The 26,734-nt window shown below is 38.5% G+C and overlaps 1 protein-coding gene across 4 annotated transcripts; it reads right to left on the bottom strand.

The window, feature by feature from the left end:
* SOCS6 (suppressor of cytokine signaling 6) lies at positions 1–26,196 on the bottom strand. 4 transcript variants are annotated; one of them, XM_044426524.1, is made up of 5 exons: positions 25,871–26,196; positions 19,776–19,924; positions 17,887–17,953; positions 15,502–15,628; positions 1–8,608 (listed from the first exon to the last, which is right to left on the bottom strand). In XM_044426524.1, exon 5 carries the CDS (start codon positions 8,486–8,488, stop codon positions 6,881–6,883), a length of 1,608 nt encoding a protein of 535 aa, XP_044282459.1. In that variant the 5' UTR covers positions 8,489–8,608; positions 15,502–15,628; positions 17,887–17,953; positions 19,776–19,924; positions 25,871–26,196; the 3' UTR covers positions 1–6,880. The 4 variants fall into 4 exon arrangements, with proteins under 4 accessions (XP_044282459.1, XP_044282456.1, XP_044282458.1 ...); XM_044426521.1 differs by lacking the exon at positions 17,887–17,953; XM_044426523.1 differs by lacking the exons at positions 15,502–15,628; positions 17,887–17,953.
* Between the last annotated feature and the right edge of the window lie 538 nt (positions 26,197–26,734).

Here is a 26,734-nt window from a genome sequence, read left to right as displayed (position 1 = left end):
TATTGGCATAAAGAGTTTGGACCATTTCCCAAATACATCAAACTCTACAGTATTTTTCATTGTAAGAACTATTTCATCCTTGTTAAAGAATGCATCATTCATATACCTTTTGTAGTATTTCAAGATACAATATTAGCAAATGCTGATGTGACCAATATTTTAGATTAAAATTTCAATGTTATGTAGTTAAAGACCCTTCCTTACTGGGATTCACAGTCAGTATATTGCTGGTATTTTGGTTTCATTTAACAGTTCCAATATTTACACATTAAGAAATGCATTTGTATGAAAAACTGCATGTTTTACTAAGTTCAGCAATAAGAGTTCATATGGCAAGAAGCACCTTGACATGAATATGAAAAATCCTTTATTACCTTTATTATTTAGAACCCTCCCCACCCCACCAAAAAAAGAAAAAAATAACAACCAACCACACAGACCCCTGGGTTTGCTAGAGTTTTATCTCCTGGGACAAGTAAATACTGACAACAATAACAAAAATAAACCTTGAACACATATGAAGCTCTAGTTTAAACTTTCTCCCCTGCCCAGGAACCCAAGAATCACTTGCCTAAAATTAGAAAAGGTAGTTTACTCAAACCTTATAGGGGAAAGTTCTTTCAAGAGTAATCCTAATTTCCAGTCTTGTCACGTTTGCCTTCCACACAAGTGTTGAAGAAGCTTCTTGTTGACACCAGTAAAACTTCCCTGACTCTAGGTCCCTAGTTCAGTGAAGGTAACCCCCACTAGCTTTGTTCTTTCTGCCACAGCTAACACTGGGATCAGGTATACACTACTTTCACTTCCAATTCAAGGTTTTCCTATTAAAAAAAATTATATCACCACAGCAAAGAGTTGGATTTTGGGAAGCTTCAACTTTTTACAAATTCTACAACTAACCCCTGAATTATGATCTTTTTGAATTTAAAAATCAGTGCTTTGCCTGCTGTCAGTGAACTCCTGTCAAACACTGTGACCAATGTCTGAAATAGCACAAATCGGAGATGATCAGATAACCCTAGATGGTTTCATGAAAATGCACCCTCAGCACTGGTCCTGTGAGAGCATGTTGTGTGCGTGCGTGGTTAAGGAAGATATAGGAATAAGAAGTGCAGGAGGATGGAGGTGGCCTGAAAAAAATAAGAAAAGACATACTTCAGTGCTATGAGTACAGGCCAGATGTAAAATAGTGAACAATGCTTGCAGGTGGAAAAAGATAAATTGAAAGGGGCTGGTGTTTCAGCAGAACCATTGCTATGCTGAGAGATTTAACTGCATATTAGAGAAGTGTGGGAAAAATGAAAAATGCTATTTATAAGTCTTGAATAGAACATGCTTGAAACTCTCCAATTCAGAAATGCTCTTTTATGTCCATTTACAGGTGGCAAAGAAACAAGGCAGATATATCACAGAAGTACTGGTATTTCATCTCTAACCATTGCTTTTAAAATAATTTAAAAGCCAATATTTAAAAGAAATGCTTCCTATATTATTGAAACCTTTGTGGTCCTTTCTATGTTCAGGTCCTTGACACTGGAGTGCACCTTTTCTTCCTTACACCAGGTTCCATTCAAAAATCTTTGCTACTGTAGACACAGAATTTGCTGCTACAGTTCATGCTTGCTTTCTCACAACATACTTGTTACGGGCTGTTAGTTGCTAAGTACACTAAAACTCTAGTTTGATATATTTTCCTAATTTTATCATCACATGTAATTTTATATTGCGCTTTTCCTGTCAATTTATAATAGCATTTTCTGGTTACAGTAACATTTATGTATATTACCTAAGTGGTGCCAATGCAGAAGTAATAATAATGTTTATAATAACAGCCATGAGCAGTAAGTTAATATTATCAAGAACTATTCATTCAATTGTTTTCCTTTCGCTTGTGTTTCGATAACACAAAATGCTCGTATTTAATCCATGTAGTTTGATTTACAAAATGGTATTAAACCTGAATTAGTTTAAACCTCATAGGGTTACAAAAAGTGCTTAGTAGCTACATTGATTTAGTTCTCCTTGTTTTGAGGGTCCCTTCTCTTCAATGCTATAAATGACTCAGTAGGTGGGTTCCCATTATTACAGGTGGAAAATAAGTCATTTGGGTTGTTCTAGGGTGTCAAGAGTGGTTTGGAAAGTACCCCAACTAGGTTTGGACATTATGACAACTCACACTCAGCAAAAGTAATTATGCTCATTAGGTAGCTTGCAACTGTCTTATTTTTCCACTGTTATCATGAGAACCATTAACAGCTTGTATGAGTGATCTACTGGCACATTCACGGAAACTGCTATGAAATGTTACCTGATGTATTTCATTGCACTGAACACATGAGCATTTAAAGCACACTAAATCTCGACTGAAGATAACATATAAATCTGTGTGGCAATAAGAGATAAGCATTCCATGAATTCAAAGAACAAAGCAAAAAAAGTTTTTGAAAGTACTTTCAGGATGCATCCACTCATGTATGTTTCAAACAGGTGCAATTTGCCATTCACATAAAACAGCTAGCAGTTACTTCAAATTGCAGACTTGAAGCCTAGTCATACAAAGAGAAGCTGCCAAAAGTTTTGTATATCTTATTACCTTAGATGATTTAGATTAGAAGAGGGAGTGAATACCTAGCAGAGATGGCACTGGATTACAGACCAAATGTTTCCCCACCGCTTACTGAAGTCAGCAACTCATTTCAGGGCTATCCCAAGCAGAAATAAAAGCAAATATCATGTTGTTAATTTCCTCTACTCATCCACCTACATAGATTTGCTGGATGACTGATAGCAGCAAAACATAAGTGATTGCTTCCACTGAGAGGTTTTTGTAGCTAAAATGCTTGCTCCATCCAATGGTTAAAGCCCAGTTTTATTTGTAATTGCTTGTTAGGTGGATGTGGATAAGTGCATGGCACTGAGTGTTATGGGTCTAGCTACTAGTTGGATAGCTTGCTGGGAAATGAAGGACTAGAAGTGAGGTTAAACAGGAGGAAAAAAAGATCTGTCCATTTCATGTTTTCCTGGGACATGACAATGCCCTGGTTTGCCCAGCTGGCAGGCAGTTAACAAACCACAGTAGTTTAGCTCCACTGGGCTTGTTGAGAGGGGTGTGCAAAGTTATCTCAACAGTGTGGCTTGTTATGTTCTGAAAACCTGGCCAGGGTACTTGGTGCTATGGGTAACAAGCCACCCATAACCCTACCACAGACCATGGGTTCTTGGTAGCTTTTGCCTATATCAACAATGGTTTGGATCTTGATGCATAGCTATACATCAAGCTAGCACTTTGAATCACCTTTGCAAAGAAGGAAAGGTGTAGGCCTGCAGTCGGATAGGTGTTCACGTGTGGAAGTAGAACAGGGAACTGGACTCAATGGCCTAATAGGCTTCTTCCAATTATACTAATATTCTAATTCCATTCAGTACAGTTGGGCATAGACAACATAATGTACTCTTCTAAAGGGATGGGCATAGGATGACTATTTATTGTCACTGAATCATGAGCCATGGTTGAAACATGGATTATTGTGTTGTCTGAACCCAATTGCACTAATGAACCATAGTTGGTTAACCATGAGCAATCCATGAAGAGAATGTGGTTTGCCACTGGGTTGCAAACTATAGTTAACAAACACCTCGTTACTACAGCCAGGTTCAGACAACATGGCAACTCATGTTTCAACAAGCCACAGCTTAAAGACAATCCATGCTCACCCTTTTGAGTTACTCTGGCTTGTTAACCACATGCCCATTGTGGAAATACCAGAAACCTACTTAGGCCCATGGGGGTTGGGTGGCTTGATACTCATAGGAACTAATCACCATGTCCAGGTCTGCATGTCACAATAAATCACAGTAACATCCTGGTGTGGCAGGAATATCCACATTGGTGGCTGGCATGCACCACAACCCACAATGGCTTAGTTATGCCATGGTGGGTCTCAACTATCATGTGAAACTGACTCAGTGTAATGCCATTGGTTGAGCTGCTTTCTCCAATTTCACTAAGTTGTACAGCAGGAGAACAAATCTGATCCTGTAACCCTGTGCCACAATAGCAAAACAAAAGGGAAGAGAACATTCCAAGTATCATGTAACCACCTTATACAATCTATTTTCAGTACTGATTAACTGAAGATGAGAAGGTATAGGAATAAATGCAGCATGCAAATTCATGGTCTGTTATCTTTAAACAGCACAATGACTGGGAAAAGAGAGTGATAAATAAATATCACTTGGAACTGTAATACCATCATGGTCTTAAAAATCATTATGTATTTTCTTAAACTTTGGGATAATGTTTACATTATCTTTGCCATAATACACTTTTCAAGGAAGCTTCTCTTGCCCCAAACATTTTTCCTACTTTTGAAGGAAGATTTCCACCCCCACCCCCATGACATGAGTTTTACCTTGACAGTTATGTTTCCTATTGTATAAAAAGGGTTTCCTCTTCCTTAGATGCAAAACACGGTACCATAGTATATCTTATTGTGCCTTTTATGTATAAAATGTGTATTCTTGCTTTGGGGGTAAAAACTCAGAAAACAACATGAAGATTTTGCATAAATATCAGAATGGCAAAGTCAAGAAATGACTTACATACACACACATATATATTTTGCTCAGGAATTTAAGAATACATCACTTTCTCTTTTTTATTTATTTTCAAAATCTATTTTAACTGGGCAAGAGAGACACTTCCTCCTCTATCTCCCAGAGCAAAAGACATGCTTTGCCTCTGATATTCTTTTTAAACATTATGATCTAAAAATAAATTTTTTAAAAATAGAAGTTTAGCATATTGATTCAGGCAACCCAGGATGTAGTGCCATTGCAGCACCTTGCAGCAACACTGTACTTTAATATTATAAACTCATTCAGAGCAAAAAAGGCTAGGTAGAGCAAGCAAGAGAGAATCATCCAAACACAAAGATTTCTTAAAACTTCATCACCCTTTTTATGAAACAGAAGTGCATTCAAATTATTTAGATGGGAAAATAAAAAAGGAAATTATTCATGAGTATAAATTTCATGGGGAGCAAAAAGTAAGATAAGACACATGACAATGGTGCAAAGTAAATTCTGTAACCTAAAAACACATTCCCAAATTGTATAGGTTCTTTCAGAAGCTCCAGAGCTGGGTTGCCTTCTTGTTAAATTTTGATTCATAAGATCTTTCCTCATAAAAATAAAAGTATCTCTTTTCTACACTACAAAGTTCAGCATGGGAGTAACCTGCAGAAGCAGTCCTATGAACAGAGCATAAGGGCCCCAGTCTACAAAAAGTAATATTGCAATTCTGCACCATCTCTTGCAGGGTTGCATTATTACTTACACCTGCCCCACTGAAATCAATGGGTGCAAATTAATTGCAACATTTCCCACTGCTTCCAATAAAACATATGACCAGCTTTTTTGTATTAGGTCCAATGTAGGCTATTTGTGGCCCTTCCTATTCATTGGCAACTTTTGCTGTGTAAACCACAATGAAGTGAAAGGGAGATATATGTTACTACGTTTATAGTTTGGAAATACCAGTGCAGAAGCATGTTCAAATGGATTTTCCCATGCCAAGTATTTTAAACAGAACTCATTTTCCTTGTTTCAACAAAATAGAAATGAAACTGATAATGCACAGAGACATTTCCTATGGTGATGTTTATGATGTAATAAATTCTTCCTTGATTTTAAAACACAGGTTCAAAAAATCATGTTCAGGAATAAATTTAATTCCCCTAGTGACTAAAATGAAATAAACGTATGGAAACTGGATGCTACACAAAAGAGAAAAAACATTTAAAACCAAGGACATGATCCAGTCAAGTTAAATCCTTCTTAATCTCATCTATTTTTTTCAGGAAGATTTAAGTATATGCTTAACTCATCCAGTGAAATTAATGAAACTTGAATATGCTTTACTTTGGCTGAATGATGTTCTATTTTTACAGGATAATGTTGGAGTAAAGATGGGGTAATGTTTAGCTTCAATGGATTTTTAAAGTATCTACTGAGATAAAACTGAGAATGCTGAAACTATCTTGAAAAGACTGCTTTGCAGTATACTGCCATGTGCTACCATTACTTAGTCCAAATCAGAATTTCTACAGGTGAATCAAATACTTTTTAATGGTCTTAATTTACATTTTATCCTTTGTCTACATACTAACATGAACATTTCAATATCTATTTTCCAAGTCTGTTTTGAAAGGCCATTTTAAAATATTTTTAAAATGGTTTAAAATGAAACAAAAAGAAAAATCATATCTACAATCTTTGAAACAGTTTAGGAAAAAACTGTTAGGAGGCTTTCAAAAATATGTTGTATAACTGATGCATGACACATTGTCTCCAGCCCACAGTTAACTTTATGGTTTTTAATCAAGATATCTGGGAAATCATTTTAAGAATTTATCTGAATTTTGTATATCAGCACATTTTATCTGTATTTTTAATTTTTAAAAAAGCAAGAAGAAACAAAACAGGCTATTGGAAGAAGACAAAACATATCCCATCAAGTTTCAACTTTTACTTATGGTTGAAAACACATGAAATGTGCTTCAAATGCATTAAAATCACAGTGGATTAGCAGCAAAGGAGACGGGAAGTTTTAGGAAAACTTGTATAATTCACATTGTGATTATTTAGCACATTGAATAAAAGATAGCAATATCACTCCTTAAAAAAAACCTTGAGAATTATAAAGAAAAACCCAGATCACCCATTAAACAAAAATGCATCACCCTTCTTTATGCACAAAAATGAAATTATGGCAGCAAAAGACTGATAGAAATTAAAGTGTGTAAACGGTATTTCAATCTCTCTTCTTTAATTTTTGTTGTTGTTCCCAAAGTGCAAGATGCAAGGTTTCCACAAGCCTTCAGTAGTGCTTTTCTTGTAAATAATCCTTCATTTTGTTTGGCAAAGGCAGTTTCTGAATCAGATCTATTCTGGTATACTGGCGTATAACAAAGCGACACAGGTACTGCAAGGAGCGCACCTGCATAAAACGAGATACTGGATTGGTCAGTCTGACTGGATAAGTTGTAGATCCAGGTAATCGAGACCTTGAATAGCAAAATGCTCCATTCTCAGAGTCCCTGATTGAGTGCTCAATTAGATCAACTATAGATGTATGTCCCTCCACATCTGGTTGTTCATAAAAGCTAAACCTACCATTTGAATGCTCAATTCTAGTGTGAAGAGTTTTACCATGGGAACGGAAACTCAGACTTAAAAGATAGCGGTCATCGGAACTGTCTCGTACAAGAAAAGAGCCATCAGGAACATTGGCCAGTTTTCCTTCCGCTTCCCATCGTGTAATTGGGCCCCAGTACCATCCTTGTTTTGCAAGTTTTTTCAGTTCTTCTGTGAGGCTTGTCACAACCATAGGGCCACTATTCTGTACAGAATCATAAACTCTTCCAACTCCAGGTGCAGAGTTAGGGTCAAAATTCAAATGGCAGCGCATACTTTCAGCCACATGAACATCTGTGCCATTCAGGCCATTAAAGTTCCTTTGGATTTGACTATTCTGTATTGGAGGTAGCAACGGAGAGAGTGGAGGAACATCATTGTGATTAACTCTAGGACTTTGCAGCATGACTCCTGTGGTACCAATTAATAAACCATTTACTGCCTGGTCCACAAAGATATCTGGAGCAACTACAACATCTTGACTCACTGGAACATCTTCTTCATGAAATGCACTACCACCCATTTGAGAAGAAATAGTTGAAACCTCCATGGGTGAGGAACTATCCAAACAGTAACTACGTGATCCTTCCAAAGGATACATTCCCTCATCTAAAGGCACAGTATACTGAATGTAGTCCTGAGGCATAAGTCCAATAACTACAGGCACATGTTCATCAATATGGAGATGCAAATCTCCATTCTGAGATTCTGTACTTTTTAATGCATTGTTTTGCTCCTGGAACACGTTGTCTGACTGCAAGTCATGGAAATCTTTGCGAACACCGTTCAGTGCAGGACTTGGATTTGAGGAGTGGACCAAGGCCTTTACTTTCACTTCCATTTTTATACATGTTTCTTCTGAATTTGTTGGACGAAGGGGCCATGGAGTAGGACTGTAATGGTGATTTCTAAGGGAAGTGGATCTTAGAGGTCTTTGAGTTCTCACATCTTTGAAGGTTATTGGAGCAGAAGAAGAAGAAAAGGTATCCTCATCAGCAGAGCTCACAGATGGAGTACTACCTTTGCCACCTTTCTGCTTTTGTTTTGCTGAAAGTCTTCTTTTTAACGTACCCATCAAGCTTTCACTCTTTGATCTGTTTTTGCCACCCTTCTCATCTTCACTGTTGATGTCACAAGTAGCTAAATCTTTACCATAGCAGCTGCCAAACAAAGAGTCATCTTTTCCAAAATCATTTAATGATGGTTGTCCAACCACAACGAAGTCACTTTCATCTTTGCTCTTATTTAAGTTAAAAGACTTACGAATGGTCTTGAGACTAATTTTCTTCATTATGAAAGTACAGCAGGTCTGGCTGATTAATTCTGGAGTTCTGTCCTTAAAACATATAAAGCAGAAGTTTCTTCATTGATGTGCCTTAACCAGTCTCATTGAACCTCCAAGACCCATTTCCTGAATAAAAACAAACAAACAATAAATGTCATGGAAGGATCAAATCTCATATTACATTAATTAAGTACAATGTAGCTGAGCACACCCCTAATTTGGATCAATAGCAACATGAAAGGAGGATAAAATCTTCTTCCACACCCATTTTTTTTCACCCAATATTCACTCTCCCCATGGACGAAGCTTTAAAAAAAGTTTCTTTTAGTGATACACAATACATAATTAACCATCAGTAATTCATCCTCATGATATATGAAAAAATATTGTATATTGATTATTTTTGCTTTTCTTGGATTTGTTTTCACACTCTGAATTAAAATGAAAACTACATTCTGGAGGACTGTAAATTAGCTAAGGATGTGCATGAATGAGCTGTCTCTTCTCTCACAAGGCTTCTCCTTCAGTTTCTAGTTTAGCATTAATCATAATAAGTTGTGATAATAAAACTGGTAAGGTAAGGTTTCTATTTTCCTCCAAATAAAAATTGGGTACCCAATTAATTCTATGGTTCCTGATTTAGTTTTGAAAGCAAGCCCTAACTATAGCTGTTTACTTCAGAAATATTCAGAAGACCTTCCAAATAATGCAATTCTTTTCTGTAGTAGTCCAGATCAAGGAGGATTTGTGTTAATGTCCCTGAAGGTTTAGTTTTTAGTGTGCTGCTAAAACCAATATGACCCTCTCACAGGCAAGCTCCTGCTAAAAGAAAAATACCAAGCAGGGATTGGAGAGAGAGACCAATGTAGTTTTGTGCATGTGAGCTCTCGCTTCCAACCAGGAAATGACTTGAACGGGGCTCTCCCTTTTACTTCCAATCACAGTGTTTTTGAGAAGGAACTTATCAGAAGCTGTTCCAGTGTTTATAGTTCACACCTTTTTGTGACTGACTTTGCCAGCAGAGCCCTATAACCATTACATTCTTCTCTAGACTTTTAAGGTTTAAAAACCTTTTCAGAGTTTGCAGGCAATCAAATAGACATGAGATAGGGGGAAAAAATTCTTTTCCTCTCCTAATGCCAAGTCAACCTAAGTTGCAAATTCTGCAAAGAAAGTAAAAGGACTGCAATCATGGACATCACTGAGGTAAGCATAATATGGTTTCTGCCCAGGTATTTCTGATCCTTAATTATTTTTTTCCAAAGAAATCAGTGGAAGTCATTCACTTGCAAGAAAGTTTAAGCCTTGCAAGCAAGTATATTTGCAGGCTTTACTCTGGTAAATCAGAAATAGTAATTGGATGGGTAGTATGCATCACAGCACATGCAAAAGTCATGCATCACTATTCATACCACTGATTCTGGTAACTCAGTAAAGTCATAATAAATGAGCTCATCACAAATTCAACTTTAGAGTCTAGATAAATGCCCCAAACCATTCTGGCTTTTACCTTCAGGCAAGAATAGGAGCTATAAATCCACACTGTGCTATAGCTTTCATCAGATATTCATATAATAACAAACTGTGATAAGGAAACATCCAACAACTGGGGAAACTGTACAAACGTAAATATATAAACAAATAAGCTAGTAATACATGACTATATAGCTTTAGCATAGAGTATTTGAACACATTTTATCACACTTCTTTAACAGCTCTAGGAGTCACAAGCAAGTACTCTGGATTAGGTCCTTGAAAACATTAGCAAGTATCTCTCTGTGGAATAACCTTGTATGTGTTATATGGTACCAGATTGTCTGCTCAAAGATAAACCATGTCATTTAATCAATTACAGCTCTGATCTAAAGTCACTGATTTCAATAAGAGGACTCTCTCTTATTTTAATTGGATTTAGCTCTGGCCAGCCACTGACTTAGTACTTAACCTTGAGAATGACATTAAGGTCCCAGTGACTTACCATAGTATATGACTAAAATATGTGTAGAAGACAAATATGTGCTTATATTCAAATAAGAATAATTATCTGATTATTAAGAAATATTACAATATGAAGTCTGTCCTTCCAATAATGCATTTTTTCCTTTTTAAATGCAATAATTTTCAACAAATGCATCAACTGCAACATTCAACATTTCACGAAAGTCTAAGAAACAGTCCTAAACATTATGCTTTAGATCATAATTCCAAATCACTCAAAAGAAGTACAGTTACAAACAGAATGACCTGGTTTAGATTTAACACTAAATCATGGTTTAACATTGCATGCTAAGCAACATGCCAAAGACCAGCAGCAAGGCTTGGACTGATAGATACCCACTCCTCTCTGGTATAACCACAAGAGGACTGGAAGCATCTATTTTATATTCTGAACTAAGGTGTTTTTAATCACACCTTAAACGCTATAAACCTTATTGCATTCTCCAAAATGAATCTTTCTAAGCCTTAGATCTGCATGAGTCTGAAGCTCATCCAGGCTCATTTTCAGGATAGCAAACCATGGTTTGTTGTTACATCTTTATCAAACCTACTCAATACAATTATAAATACTCAGTTCAGACATCATGCCAAAATATGATTTAATGCCAAGGTGGGCAGTCTTTGGGCTATATGAGCTAATGCCTGGTGAAAATGATACATACTTAGAATTAAAGTATTTTAAGATTGGGTTTTTTCCCCACAACTATAATTGAACAGAATAAAGAATCCTTGCACACAAAAATCCATTCCTAGTCACCAAAGGCTTTCTTTATTTCTGTGTGGGTCTGGGTGGCATTTTGTTGCTGTTAGTGACGCAGCTGGGAGCATATAATCCTTGACAATCTATTCCAAATCAGGGGTAGATCCAGATATAGCTACTGTTCAACCTTGATTTATGCTTATCATAGTTAAGAAGCCACAGAACAGTTTGAACTCTACATAATGAGATCATTAAGTTCTACATCATTCTGCTGTATAATTTCTCTGGCTGTCAGGATTTTTCTGAGCTCAAAGAAAATAAAAGACCTTGTATGAATTGCCATCATGCAATTTCAAATAAATATGTAATTTGTATCCTAAGGACATAAGATGTCCTAAATTAAAACAGACTGGTAAAAGTCAGTTGCACTGAAGAGATTTAGGTTCAAATCTCACTCAATCATGAAGCACACTTGATGGCAAGTGACCTTACACAAGTCACAACATTTGATTCAAATTTACTTTAAAGTGTTTTTATAATGGGGCAAAAAGGACAAGAGTATTGTGTCTTGAGCACCTTCAGTGAACAGTGAAATGCAAATTTAATAAAACACTGAGAAGTAAAAGGCAGAAAATAAATCAAAAAAGATCAATGAAATGTGGAAAAATGCAATCCTTTGTCATCTTCCCATTTTTTTCTTCAAATCTCTTAGTATACAATATAAAATGCTTACTTTTTATTCATTTATTTATGACATTTCTATAGCACCCATTAGCAAAAAGTAAAGCTTAATCCATAAAATAAGGATTATTCAACTAGTGTGGCATAGTGGTTAGATTGTTGGACTGGGGAACTGGATTCTAGTCCCCACTCAGACATGACATTCACTGGGTGACTTTGGGGCAGTTACTCAATCCAACCTACCTTACAGGGTTCTTGTTAGGGTAAAATTGAGCTATGTAAGCTCTTTGCTAACCTCATAAGAAGAAAATGGGAGGGATATAAATTCAATGTAATAACAAAAACAACATAGTAAAATGTAACATACCTTAAATTTAAAACAGAATAGCACCAAGAAAAATGCCAGTACCATTGCAAAGATCCAAAAACACACTGTGTGATTTTTAAAACTGAAGAGCTAAAATGTTTGAAAAAATAAGAGGTCTTCACCAGGCGCTGAAACTACTATGATGAAGGCAGCATGTTGGCCTTATTGGGAAATCATTCTACAAACATGGTGCTGCCACTGAAAAAGACCTCTTCTTGATGATCACCAATATCACCTCATTCAATGGGGACATCCTAAGAAGACCTCTGCATGTTTTAGGGTGCATGTAGGTATATATGGAAGGCAACTCTTCTTTAAAAAACCACAGTATAATAATACTTTAGTTTCCACATTATAACAAAACACTATCAGTTAATACCAGCACTATGAATTTGGTGCAGAATGGACTGGTAGTCAGTGCAGAACATAAGGCATTGCTCTAATTTGATCATATAAATCAGTCTGCATTGACAATCTTGCTGTCCTAGTTTGGACCTGCTGAACTTTGTTTCCAAAGGCAGACTCCTATAATGCACTGCAGTAATACCAACAAGTGGTTACTAGAGCGTGGATAACTATGGTTAGCCTATCTTTGTCCACATAGTATCACTGCTGATAAACGGGCCTATGCTGACACACTGACATATACATACAAATCAGATTTCAGGAATATCTGAGTTCAAGAGAAAGACCTGCCTGTCGACAACATGCTCTGTCAGCACAACTAGTAACTCTCAGGCCCTTTTATTGAAGCTGCTGCAAAATTCACTTTTGCGAATAGGCATAAAAGTGACAGAAAGACAACAAAACTTTCTCATGTATGAAAACATTCATATCATTAAATAGTAAAACAGCTTGTACAGAAAATGACAGGTGAATAGAAACCAATTTATTTTTGTGCTAGAATGAAGGTTGTTGAAACTGAAGCATACAGATCGTGTTACAGTGCCTAGTGTTAGACCATTTTTTAAAGAATACAGTCCACAAAGGTCTACCATTTCCCTGCTCCAAATTGCTTTTGCCTCCCAAGAAGGATGTATGTTTGACCTTGTCTGTAACATGTATTTCAGGTCTTGGTACAGAATTTATACAGATTGATTATATCAGTAAAAAACTATACTGTCTAAATCCAATTATAGAAATGTCCTGCTATTCTCTTTTAAACTAAAAGCCTTTCACACATTGACAGCGTTTAAGAGGTAAAAGCTAAAACAAATCAAATCATACAAAATGGTGTAAACTCAGGTTTAACCAGCTCAACAAAAATTTTGTAAAAAATCACTTATGTAAATAGTTTGCTTGACAAAAGGTGCATCTATCTTTGACTTACCCTTTGCAGAAACAGAAAAACCATTTGCAGAGGGAACTTGGTTCCATTGTAAGTTTCCTCCATGTCTTTGAAAAAAAATGGAAGGTGATACTGTGGACTACAGTGGGAAAGGGCAATTAGAGAAAATCACTGCCCAGACACCTTCCTTTAGCCCCAGCATCAAGTCTGCTGAATGTACGCCTGAATCTAATCTTTTTAAAGTCATGTACTAGGGCACACTTAGCAATTTTCCCCATTTTTAGTTTTTTAAAATGTCTAGTTGCTTTAATACCTCTTCCAGTCATCTTTCGGTGACCTACACAATTCTCAACTGCTTGGCGGGGAGGGGCAGACTATTTTCAGAAGTCTGCTAAAGAGAACACACGAAAAGCATGGACCGAAGGCCTGTCTAGCTCAGCATTCTGTTCTCCAACCAGATGTCTCCTGGAAGCCCAAGGTATGCAACTAGGACCCTCCTGCTCCTCGTAACTGGCACCATCCTGCCTCTGATACTACAAATGCTGCTTGGCCACTGGTACTCTGATCTTCACGTGATGGCATGAATTTGGATGGCTTTACAGGGACGGGAAAAATTCAGGGAGGATAAGGATATGAACAGCAGTTACTCATGAGGGCTGCATTTTGCCCAGTGTGCAGCATCACCGTTGCCTGCTGGGCTTGTTCAAGCCATACTGAATTGCAGCGCATGCCAAGTGATCTCTGAATATGTACAGCACTGGCACAGCTTGTTGTATTGCTTCAGCCCAGGGGCTATGAATTATATGAGGTTAAATGATCCTAGTTGGTCTACAGTTGGATTACTTGAGGGTTGTTTAACCCTGGCATAATCCACAGTTCCTGGGCTTAGATGACATGACAAGCCAAGGCTTGAATATTCAGAAGGACCACCTGCCTACACAGTAGTTCTCTGTGTGCACAGAACATCAAACTGGATAAACTTTGTGTGATCCACCAAGCTTTGTGGATACTCCTGGGACTTCTGTTGACTCACAAATGTGGAACAGATATACTGAAGTCTTTCATGGTTTCAGAACAAAATCAAGTCTGTGGAAAGATCAGCCACCATATATCAGGATATAGGAAGAGTGCATGGCTGATACTGAATTTGCTACCTAATGACAAAGCCTGCTATTTGTGTTTTTAATTACAGGTTCCTACAATGTTGACAAAGGGAGTTTGTAATTACGATTCTGACATTACTGGATTGGATTGTGGACTGCTGTGCATGTAATACGTAAACAAATCTGTTTTGCAACTGCTAGATACTGCTCATAACTGCATACATTGCTGAGAAATAATTTCCAAGCCTACATTTGAACAATTCTCTTGGGCTGCAGTCCTATGCATATTTAAACAGAAAACAGTCATACAACTCTTAGCATTTCCCAGCCAGAAGTGACAAATTCTGGGAACTGTAGAACTTTTTTCAGTCTGTACATATATATGAGTGCACCTTTACAATGCAGATATTTATCTCAACCTACCGCAGGAATTTAGAAAATGTTACCATTTTAATGACATCAATAAATGCAATGCAGAAGAAACTCAGTTATAATAAAACAGGATGGGAGTTTCATTTTAGCACACAATTATTAATTCAGCAAATGAACTCTTTTTGAGGCAGAAAACAGAACCACTGAAAAATTCCTTTTTGTACAGCTTTTAAAGCAAATAAAAGTTAGGTCTATGTTAAAGGACTTTATGTACTTCTACAAGATACTTTATATTTGCGATAGCCATTTTGTTCATGCTTCAGATGACATTATTAAAATCCTCATACTGGTATATGAAATGGGGAAACAGATTTCAAAGGAAGTTAAAGTTACTTTGCAATAAAGGAGTTATTACACCTGTTAGTAAAACTTAGCATTGCTAATTGTTAAATTTTGTTAACAGTCCAACTTCATGCATGTTTACTCAGAAGTAAATCCCACTGAACTTACTACTATGTGTGCTGCAGCCTTGTTTGGATATTTAAGGTCATTTCCTGGAATAAGGGCAATTTTGGCCATGAGTTGAAAAAGCACTGTGGCAGTGGGCGGTGTGAAACCCACTGTCAGGATTAAGATTCTGCAAAGAAAGAAAGCCTAGTTATATTAAGAAGCTTCTGTTATTTTTTGTAAAAAAAATGTGTGTGTATTTGAACAATATACTACTTTATGCTGTTTTATTGTAATTAAGCAATGCATTTTTATGAATTGTGAATCTCCCAAAGAGCTTTGACTATTGAATGGTATAAAATGACATTGTCAATAATGCAATAAACATTATAAAATGATTGTAATGTTCATATAGGAACCACACCTATATCCAAGTAAGTTTTTAAAAAATCAGTCAACATTCCAATCTGTTCAGAAGGTATGAGAGAGGTAAAAAATACTACAGTGGATGTTTCTGATCTTAAAAAAGTCAACATAGCCATTGTATTGCAACATTTGCAAAATTTAAACTATTTGTCTACTGCATTGTCTGTTCAGACAATCATGAAGAACACTGTGGATGAAGCAAGTTCAAATATGACAGCAAATACAGGACACTATCCTTTAGCCTGCCCTAATGCTTCCAAGGAAAAACAGGTGATCTGTATGTGCCAAAATCATTTCTAAAATGGGATTCAATGTTTTTTCTCAAAAAACTAGGACAGAAAGCTGAAGATTTCATCATTCACTATTCTTAGCTGGTATGAGGACTATGTGGATCTCCAGTGCTGCTGGTCTGTAATGCCCATCATCCCTCATGGCTATGCTAGCTGGGATTTGAGGGAAACTGTAGCCAAACAACAACACATTCTCCACCTCTCTTCTAAAATGTTGAAAATATCCATATGATCTGGCACCTGCTTCTGACTGCAACCTCTGGGGGAAATTTCGTAGAATCATGGAATAGTAGAGCTGGAAGAGACCATGAAGGCCATCAAGTCCAACTGTTGCAGGACACACCACGTTACACCATCCCACTCAGGTGGCTCTCCAGTTTCTTTTTGAATGTCTCTAGTGTGGGAGAGCCCACCACATCTCCAGGCAGCTGGTTCCACTCTTCTATTGCTCTGATAGTGAGGAAGCTTTTCCTGATGTTCAGCATTAATCTGGGCTGTCACAATTTGAATTTATTATTCCGTGTCCTGCACCCTGGCATCACCAGTGCCAGAGTGTAGTGTCCTACTGATTTGGTTGGTGGCAACAGAGCAAAGGGCCTTCTCAGTGGTGTCCCTCATTATGGTGTCCCCAGTGAGACCTGCCTTGTGCTATCTTTTCTGCAATTGGTTAAGATTATCCTCTGTGGCTGGACATTTAATATGTTTTAAATAGTATATATGAGTATTAAATCAACAGTTTAATAGTTCTTGTGATTTTTGTTAGCTATTGTAGCTTTTAAAATTTGCTTTGTATATGTTACAGAGTAATTTTTATAATACATTTACTGTTTTCTATATTTTATACTGTATTCTATTTAAAGGGCTCTGTAAACTGCAAGACAAATAATATCTTACAACATAAAATTTAAAATTAAAATTATACTGTCCCATTAAAGACAACACAGTGACTAACAAGATTCGGTTTTTCATCCTGAATTAATTGCTTAATATAGCAGATAATGAATCTGAGCACAGAAAACTCTTAACAGGAAACTATAGGAATAGACCATTTGCTTCCAATGTATTTACTTTGATGCTACTTTGTAATTATTGACTAAAAGTTACTAGAAACTTATTTTCTAGAGTATTTTGCTACTTCACTTCAGCTCACAAGGTTGATTTCAGAACATTCTCATCATACTTTGTCTCTCCTTCTCTTTGTCCTGTACATCATAATCTCACCTGTAAGTATTTACTTCTAGCACAACACTGTTATGTAAGATGTTTAAAATAGTTATCAGCAATCCATATGACAAATGGCTCTGTTTGCTCTGGAAAAAACCCTGAAAGCAACTATCTACATGACATGACAAAGGATAGTCAATGAGATGCACTGCACACTTCCATATAATTGTGCTGTTCTGTACAGCAACAAAGAAGTATTTATTTGTCTTAAATAACTAGGGAGTAAACCCCACTGAATTCAGCAAATTTTATTTCTGAGTATAATCTGTTAATCCTATAAATACTCATAGATGTAAACAGATGGAATAAGGAAAAGCATACTCACAAAATCCTCACAAAAGGCTTGCTCCTAGAAACTCCTAGAAACTCCTAGAAACAGCTGTTAGCACCTTTTCAGTGAACTGCTCTAAACTTAAATATCACTTTAGCCAAGCAACTTACATGGTGAGTTTAATGTTGCTGAAAAAACAAAGCTCTGCAAAAACATTTTCCCCCCAGAGTTTGTTACTTTTACAGTGCAGTCCTATGATCTCTAAGACATTATGCCAGGGACCAGAAGATGTAGCAGATTCCACCTGTAAAGGCAAGATCATCTGGATGAGAAATTTACTTCCCTCACCACTCCTACCCATGACGGTTTCATAGAAGCTTCTTTCCAAGAAGGCTATTGTGATCTTGGAAGAAAGATTGGGGAGGGTGGGCATGGAAGCGAGCAACTGAAAGGCAATTGACCCTACAGGATCCACAAACCTTTCCACTCCCAGCTGTACCCTTGGATGAGCCTGCAAACTGAATAGGTTCAGAGGACTGTCCAGCTAAACACAGTTGACAGGAACAACATAAAGCTTTTTAGCCTTAATGATGGTTTCTGCCCTGTCTGGTATGAGTAGAAAATTCCAAACTCTGCGTGTTCTGTCAATAATGTGGCAAGCCCTCAGGACTGCGCCCTTACAGTTGGTGAATTGTGCAGTGTGGACAGAGCTTCTGACTAAGTTTGAGAGCTGTGCAAACAAAATCTTGCAACTATTTTCTTTTTGTCTTTTGCTTTAAAGAAAAAAAAATACAAAGCATGAGATGCAAATACAATGTCAGCACAACTGCATGAATAGTTAATTATCCTCCAAAAGAGAACAAAGGTTTCAATGTCATATTTTTATATTTTGCTGTCTTCAGCTAGCAAAATTAGAGAAAGAAATTCCATTTTGATTTAGTAATGTACAAGTGAGGTTTGCTACCATAAATGCATGCAAAGATCTGTAAGACTGACAATGCAGCTGAGACAACTGGCTGTGGAACAGAATTTTTTGGCCATAACTGTAATCTAATGGAAGCCAAAAATAAAAAACAAAACCTGCCTGCTTCCACATGTGTACCCAGTCACTTTCACTGGGATGTGCAACTGGATCCTGCCCAAATCAGTTTGCAACATCAAACTTTATCTTTAACCAATCACACTTATTCACCATAGAGACCCAATCTATATACGTAATGCCCACATAAAACTGAGGATAGATTAATGTATCTGGACCTGTCCTAGGAGGCTGTAACTGATTTGGTGGACAGGAGATTGTGACTGAGATGAGTCAAGATGAGCATACTAGCCTCATTGGGGCCATAGGCAACAAGGAATTCCACAAATATGAGTGAGCTAGTAGAATGAAGCTCCATGTACTTCCTCCACCCATCTACTTTGCTGGCCATGAAGGAAGAGATATGTATCCTTCACCTCCATCCCTGTTCATTTGGTAGAAAGCTAGTAGTGCAAACAGGAAGAGAAACTGATTCCTGTCTTCAGCAGCCTGTGTTCAGCATGAAAATACAGGCAACTGGTCTCTTAGATGGCTAGCAAAAATATGTGCAGGCTGGTAGCTTCTGTTGAATTATTTATAGTTATTCCAGTGGTTCTGATTTCATATTCATTTCCCATAGCATCACCATGAAACATAATAAAATAGTAACAACAAGTGCAATAATAGAAAAATTCAACAATTAAATTAGATTGAAGAATTTGGGGCTTTAAAGGCAAATGTGAGTGTTTTCAACTGAATGCAGAAATGCTTCAGCAGCCAGTACAACTGGACAGTATAGGTGTCATGTGACTTAAGCATCTGATACTCAACAGCACTTGAGAAGCCTCATTGGTACCTGTCGAATTTTCTAAACCAGCTTTAAATGCAGTCTCTCATAGAGCACATGATAGTCATCTAGGTCTTAGTTCACTAGAGTGTGAAAAGAAAAGTCTATCAGACTAGGCTGCTATAAATAAATAAATAAATAAATAAATAACCAACCAACCAACCAACCAACCAAATTAAAACAGTTACAAGAACAATGGCAAAACATTATAAAGGCATAAAAAGTTCTTACGATTATAATGCCTGGGAAAAGAGTATTCACCTGATGCCAAAAGATGTCTGGTGAGCCTTTCTGGGGAAGGCAGACCTCAACCAGGAACTACTATCCTCTTTCTAGTAGCCACCCATCCAGACTCTTTTCAGTAGCCATTTGTCACACTTCAATTGACTAGGGCAGCCAGAGAAGAGTATCTAATGTTCAGATAGGTATATAAACAAAGGGTAGTGTTAAAATTATGAATAAGAATCCAAAAGGCAGTCAAAGCATGCTAAAAGCAACTATACCACATTTCCAGTGCTGTTCCAAACTGACTGATCCACACTGAGTTCAACTTGAGTTACTTCCAGGTAAATATGTGCAGAATTGCAGTCTTAGTGTTGTGAATGTTCTCTAACATAATGCAGCTTCATGCCATACTCTCATGAACCTAGCAGTCAAGCTGCAGGTAGTTTAAGAATGCCTGGGTGGAAACTACAAAAGAGGGATTTGGCACCAAAAGTATGCATACTGCAGAACTTGTTGTGGCTTAGTCCACTATATCCTAGAGAGGTGAAGATGACTGACTTTCTCACCTTGATTCCGAATAATGAGCTAATTGTTTAGCTAGAAGTATACAAGCAGCAATAATGAATTTTATGTTTTTGATGTGGTCTTCCTCTTTCCATATAACAAACCCAACTTCCTTTTGCCAGAATTACCTGCTTTCAGATTTTGGTTTTCTCTGTTGTAACCCTTCCAACAGTTTAATCTAGATCTCCACACCGGTTGCTGAACAGACCCCAATCTCTTTAGATTTCTTACATAATTTTTTCCATCCCTGCTCCTTCTGTATTTTTGAAGGACAGCCAGTGTGGCACCTACTGATTACACTGTTGGACTAAGACTCAAGAATCCTGAGTTCTACTTTCCACTTTGAGCTAGTTATATATTCTCAGCCTAGCCCACCTCAAAGGGTTGCTGTAAGAATAAGATGGTGAGGACAAGGAAGATCGTGTGAGTAGACTTAGGTTTTTTGCAGGAAGAAAAGCAAGGCTAGAAATATAACAAAGAAATAAAGGCTTTAAAAAAAATCAAAATCTTAACATCATCAGAGTTTCAGTTCTTTACTTGTAGGTGCTCAATTAGCATAATTACGTTTGCCACAGGTTGTCATGGTATATGAACCCAGCAAGACTAAGTGGTTGAAGCGGTTTACAAACCACCCTGAAATGCATGACTTGTTCTAGTGATGGTGTGAATGTGTTCTAACTTTATTCATGCAACTTGGTGCATACAACTTTATACCATGCATGTTGACCTGGAGATGTTCCCCCATAGAATAGTTCAAACCTGTTATTTTCAGGCCCTAAAATTGCTATTAACTACAGAAGCAAGGCAATCAAATGATTACTACTTTCATTTTTATTCCATAAATCTGGGACACAAGGCCAGTTTGCACATGTATGTTTACTGCAGCATTGTGGTGACTAATGAGCTATTGCAGATAAAGCACCACAGATAAAACTTTCATATCAGATACAATGGACTTAGTTCATGGTTAATTCATTGTGAACGATCAACCGTTAACTAGTACCTAGCAATGTATGAGCTAGCCTTCTGTCAAAGGAGTTATGGTTTCCCAAACTTTTTGGGTCAATGGGCACACATGGAACCTTGAAAGCACTCTCAGAAAATGACTGTCATGAGGGAGGCCTCACCCATTCATAAAATAGTAACCATCGTGGAAAACACCAGTATGAAAACACTCATTTCACAGAAGGCAGAATGGTAAGGCTAAGCAGTGGATGGGACTGAGCTCTAACAAACAAACAAACCAACACTTCTTCTTTCTTATGAATCCAAATGAAGATGGCATTGGAGGGAAGCCCTCCGATTTGTAGCATGCAAGCTACCCAGTTTTTTAAAAAATGTTTTAATTTTATAAAGATTTATGAAATAAAATAAATATCAGGAATAGCAGACTGAGTTGGCCCTTTACTCAATACAAATTATAACTGTTGTCAGAATTAAATTCTGACCAGGATTCTAGCATCTTAAAATAGCGTGCATCTTTTATAACCCAAAATTTCATCCATGGAATACTTTCACTAAAATGTTCATTCCACCACTTGAAAGAGATAAAGCATAACCAACATCATAGTGTTTACCTGTTAGAAGATCAGAGAAATACTTTTTGTGAATGACGGCAGTGCTGTTATTTAAACATGTTTAATGAATATTCAGTTTGAAGAACTCAATAAGACTTGTTCTTCCAATAGCTTTATATATACTGTTAAAAAGAGGCAGGTGTAACTTGTCATGTAAAGTTGCTTACATGACATTAGCTCCATTTTCCTTTACTGCTTGATACTATTGTAAATAAAATTCAGTATGCACTTTAATTGGGGTGTTTTGTGAACAACAAACCAAATTTGTTTTCTAATACAGCCTCTTGTCTACATTTGCTGACATGACACTTCTCCAATGTGCCACCAAGCTATATGATAATGATTTCATTTTAGTGTTTTGACAAAGTTTTACTCACATGGTATTAATTCTTTATTCTGCCATTATTTTCTTTTAAAGTTAACTCTAACTCTATTTACAGAACAAACCTAGGTATATATACTGAGAATTAAGTCCCACTATGTTCAATGAGTCCTACTCATTGTATGCACAAGACTGTGCTGTTAATAACACACAAATGCATATTAGAGCCAAAGCTACAATCTCATGCATACATACTGAGAAGTTTCTCTGAACGCAGTAAGACTTTCTCATAACTAAACACGCATGTGATCATGCCAACTTTTAAATACTATACTTCAAATCTGAAACTCTGTAGGGGACAGTGAATTCATAAGTATGAAATCCTTAATTTACCAAAAAAGGGCCAACCCCCCCTCCCCACCAACCAGCTTGAATTAAACCTTTCCTAGGATTTAATTAAAACAGGGGGTAGTACTCAGAGCTGGCAGTCTATCAGAACTCATTAGTCCTTACTATTAGGAACAACTGCTAGCACAACAGGGAGCTAACACTTTCTTGAGAAACCTGGAAACTAACTGAAACTAGCATTTCTAGAACAAGACAGGTCAGTGGGGTTCTCTTTTGTAAGCTCTGCTGACTTGCTTGGATCCAGAAATGTTACTTCTGTCTAGTTTTTAGCTACTCCAGGAAGTGCTAGCTCCTCACTGCACTAGCAGTCATTGTCACTAGTGTAATGGCAACTCTGGATACTGCCCATATACAAAATATGAAACAAATGCCTTTAATTAACATAAATATAAATCTTTCAAAACAATTTCACCTCTAATGATATTTTTCCAGAAGCTTTGTGTCATATGTTCATTTTGTTAATATGTTAGTTGCTTTAATTCTCTAAATTTGCAGTTAAGGGAAATCAACAATGTAATGAAATGCAATGTAAAATTTGGGGTGAGAGTAATTATAAAAGTTGACTATTTGAAGAAGTGAGAGTAATTCATATAATTCACTGGGTCATGATGATGTCAAGTAAATTATTTATGGAAGAGTATTCCTTTTTACTTTATATATGAAATGCAAACACAGAAGGAGCAAAATTATTTTAGAGTAGAGCAATGATGGCAATGAACTAAACAGAGAAGTGCAAGTATACTTAAGTACCTTTTAACATAAGTAATCAACAATGAAATAAACACCCAGGTGTTAATTAGTTTTTGCAGTGAATTAAAACTGCAACATTTTATCACTTTTAAAAGTGTTTTCCTTCCAACTTTTCCACTGTTTTCTAGAGTGCCATTCATATTGTGCTTATGCATTACTGGTATCACTGATGGTAAGCAATAACACCATCTCTGACACTTTGTGAGATATGTTAAGGTTTCTTTCTTTCTTTCTTTCTTTCTTTCTTTCTTTCCGTCCTTCTTTCTTTCAATGAGATTAAGTTTTCACTACTGTGCCACAACAGCAGGACCTCCTGATATAAAATGCTACCTCATGTAGCATTTTAAAAATTTAGAGGATTCTGGTGAACGTTGAATAACACCAATATCTTTCCTAAAGAAGATTCTATACCATTTATTGAACCTTTTGATTAATATTTAGTGCTAGGTGCATTAATTCTTTCCAGGATTGTATCCCATTCCTCATTTAAACCATAGCAACAAGCGGGCAAACAAGGGTACCCTTTTCCATTTCCACTGATATTCCCATACAATGGGAACAGGATAGGATATTGCTCAACTAGCAGCAATTTGGTCTTATGCAGCTATGACACCAAGAATACAATATCTTTTTGTGTGTTTTAGATGTCTGAAAAATACCTTCGAGCTCCCTGTAGTCTTTTTTTCAACTAAGGGGATCAAAGCTCAGAATAAGCAGCGTCTCTGTCAGAAGACCAGTATCTAGAGAATTAGATTGTCAGTATCCCTAAATGAAACTCCTTCAAAGGCCAGACTGAAAGCACAGAATCTTAAACAGATGTCCTCTGCCCAGCTGATAAATTGGGCCATTGTGCTTAGAAGGAGAGGTAGGGTGAAAAATGAAACTACCCTGCACCTTTGTTCAAGACCAATAACTGATTACTCAAGTGACTGATTTTTTAAAATTTTTGCTCTCTGGCAAATTACATCACTTGCAAAAAGTCCTGGTACACATTTTTCATTAAAAGTTATTTTCTTTAAAATATTCACTACAAACAAAAACATTATTTGTTAGCTATGCTATTTTTTAACATCTGTAAGTAGATATAGAAGAGGAACCACAACACAAGTTCAGAAAATAAAGTAAACATTAATGATACTAGGGAGCATGTATACAATGCTATTTCTATTTCCTTTTTAAATACACTAATCACTTGTCACAGTTTGACCTATTTTGATGGGTGGACCTTTCCACCATTGTCAGAACTTTGTTAATCTATTAATGTGGATATGCAACATGCATTATGGATGGTCCTAAGATACTAAGATAGAGAGCAAAGAAGGTAGTGTGAAAAAAAAATAGTTTAGCAAAAGTTCAAATAAAAGATTTATAAAACCATTAGAACATCTTCTGCCCAAGCAATTTTGCAAAACTAGAAAAAAGTGCATATTCCTTTACAAACTGTAGTTAGCCCAATGGAGATTTCTACTCTGAATTTTGGGACTGCCCTTGACAGCCACTGTCAGAGACACTTTCCAAGATGGAGGTGAGTGAGAGAGTGATGTGGTCTGTGAATGAGTGTTTACATTAGAAGGATCACACAACTCAATGAGGTTGTGAAACTCAGAGGCCTACCTCAAGCTAGTATCAGTTGTCTAGCCTTTCCATTGTTTGCAGTATGGGAAAACAGAGGCTAGTGTGGGGCTACAGTGAGGCTGTATGAGAGTTCTCCAGATCTCCCCAGTTTCAGCTTTTCCCCTCTCTTCCCAGGAAGCTCCATCTCCCTCCCGCTGAGAGAGGCTTCAAAGCCACCTAGCAGCTGCTCAACAACACAACGTTTTCTCCTTGTTCTGAATTGTCTGAAACTGGAGAGGCTGGAGGAAGGAAAGGTTTGGGGTGGTGGTTGAAACACAAACAAACACTCTGCAAGGAGGGCGTAACGCTGCGATGAAGTTTGTGAGCCAGGCTCCCCAGATCCCTTTGCACTGCACAGGATGAGCGATGCAGACGCCTCTTCTGGCTGCTTCGGGCCTGGGATGGCAGGAATGGCCCTGAGCCGGCACCTCTCCAGCCCCCGCGGGGATCTTTCGCCTGCGAGGCGGGCGGAGGGGTCCAAGGCGCCACCCGCACAATGGGCCCAGATTCTCACTGCGGGCAGAGTCCTCCGGCGCGGCTATGACTCTGCCTGCCCGCCCCCTTGCAGGCCACCGTGCGGCCCCGCTCCCCCCCACTCCCGCTCCCCCTCGCCTTCCACAGGCCTCGGCCGCGCAAAGACAAGCCCCAGATGGAACAAAAGAGAGGTGGAGGAAGAGCGCGCCAGGCTGACCGCGGGCGGGGAAGAACCCAGGGCAGGCCAGGCCAGGCCAGATCTCCCAGCTGGAGGCCGCCGCTTCCCTGCTCCGGCCTGGCTCCCCGAGATCCCCCGGCGCCCGGATTCCCTCCCTGCAGAGCAGGCGTGCGCGCGCGCGCCGGCCTGCAAGGGGAGGCTGGAGACAGGAGCAGGGCGGGCACCGTGCATCGATCGGACTCACCGGGAGCTGCTGCCGATGGTGGCGGCGGCGGCGGCGGCGGCCGTGCTGCGCGAAGTCCAGGCCGGCCGGGCTAGAGCGCCGGCTCCGCCTCTGCCAGGCTCCCTTCTCGTCGGTCGCCTCCGCTTCCTCCTCCTCCTCCTCCTCCCTGCTCCTGGCGTTGCAGCTTCCTCCGCCTCCTTCTTCGCCCTCCGTCTTCGCAGGGGCGCGAGGGGGGCAGCGAGGCGACTACCGCCGCCAGCCCACATATGAGGAAGGCTTCGCACACGCTTGCAGCAACCCGGCTAAGGGGGTCGGGCCCCAGGCCGGCGCTCTCTCTCCCTCGGCCTCTTCTTCTGCCTATTCGCTCTCCATTGGGTAGCTGACTGCCTGACACCCCCTCCCCACAGCCATGCCCCTCGTTGCCTCTCCCGCCCTCTCTCTTTTCCACCCCCCCCCCCCAAGGCATATGCCCCCTTTCTCCGCCCCCTTTTGTTTCTTGCCTGCCCCCCTCTCCCGTTGGTTAGCAGGGTCACTTGAGGCAGCTCTGTTACGAGCAGCCCACGTACGTTCACCCTACCAACTCCTAGCTTGCCAAAGATGAGGCGGGTTTCCCAAAGTACACTTAATGGTACCCTATCATCCCCTCTTAGGGGCTGGAGGGAGGCGCACACAAATACACGCACTTCGTGAGAGGGGAGAGCTGCATCCTATCCCCGTGCATGCTTCACTAGGACTTGCTGTGAGCTAAGTGTGCCTTAGGCTCGCATTGCAATACTCATCAAGCATACTCAGGACTTCCGAGTAAGGCTACAAACCTGTGCATGTTTAAGCGGGGAGGGGAAGGTCCTACAACTCCCAGCACACCTTAGCCGGCCATGCTGGCTG

The sequence above is a fragment of the Varanus komodoensis genome, unplaced genomic scaffold (genome assembly GCF_004798865.1).
Source record: "Varanus komodoensis strain SLA01 unplaced genomic scaffold, ASM479886v1 scaffold17, whole genome shotgun sequence".
Classification (NCBI taxonomy): domain Eukaryota; kingdom Metazoa; phylum Chordata; class Lepidosauria; order Squamata; family Varanidae; genus Varanus; species Varanus komodoensis.
The sequence above is the reverse complement of the archived record's forward strand: the minus strand, read 5'-3'. Positions and strand labels throughout refer to the sequence as shown.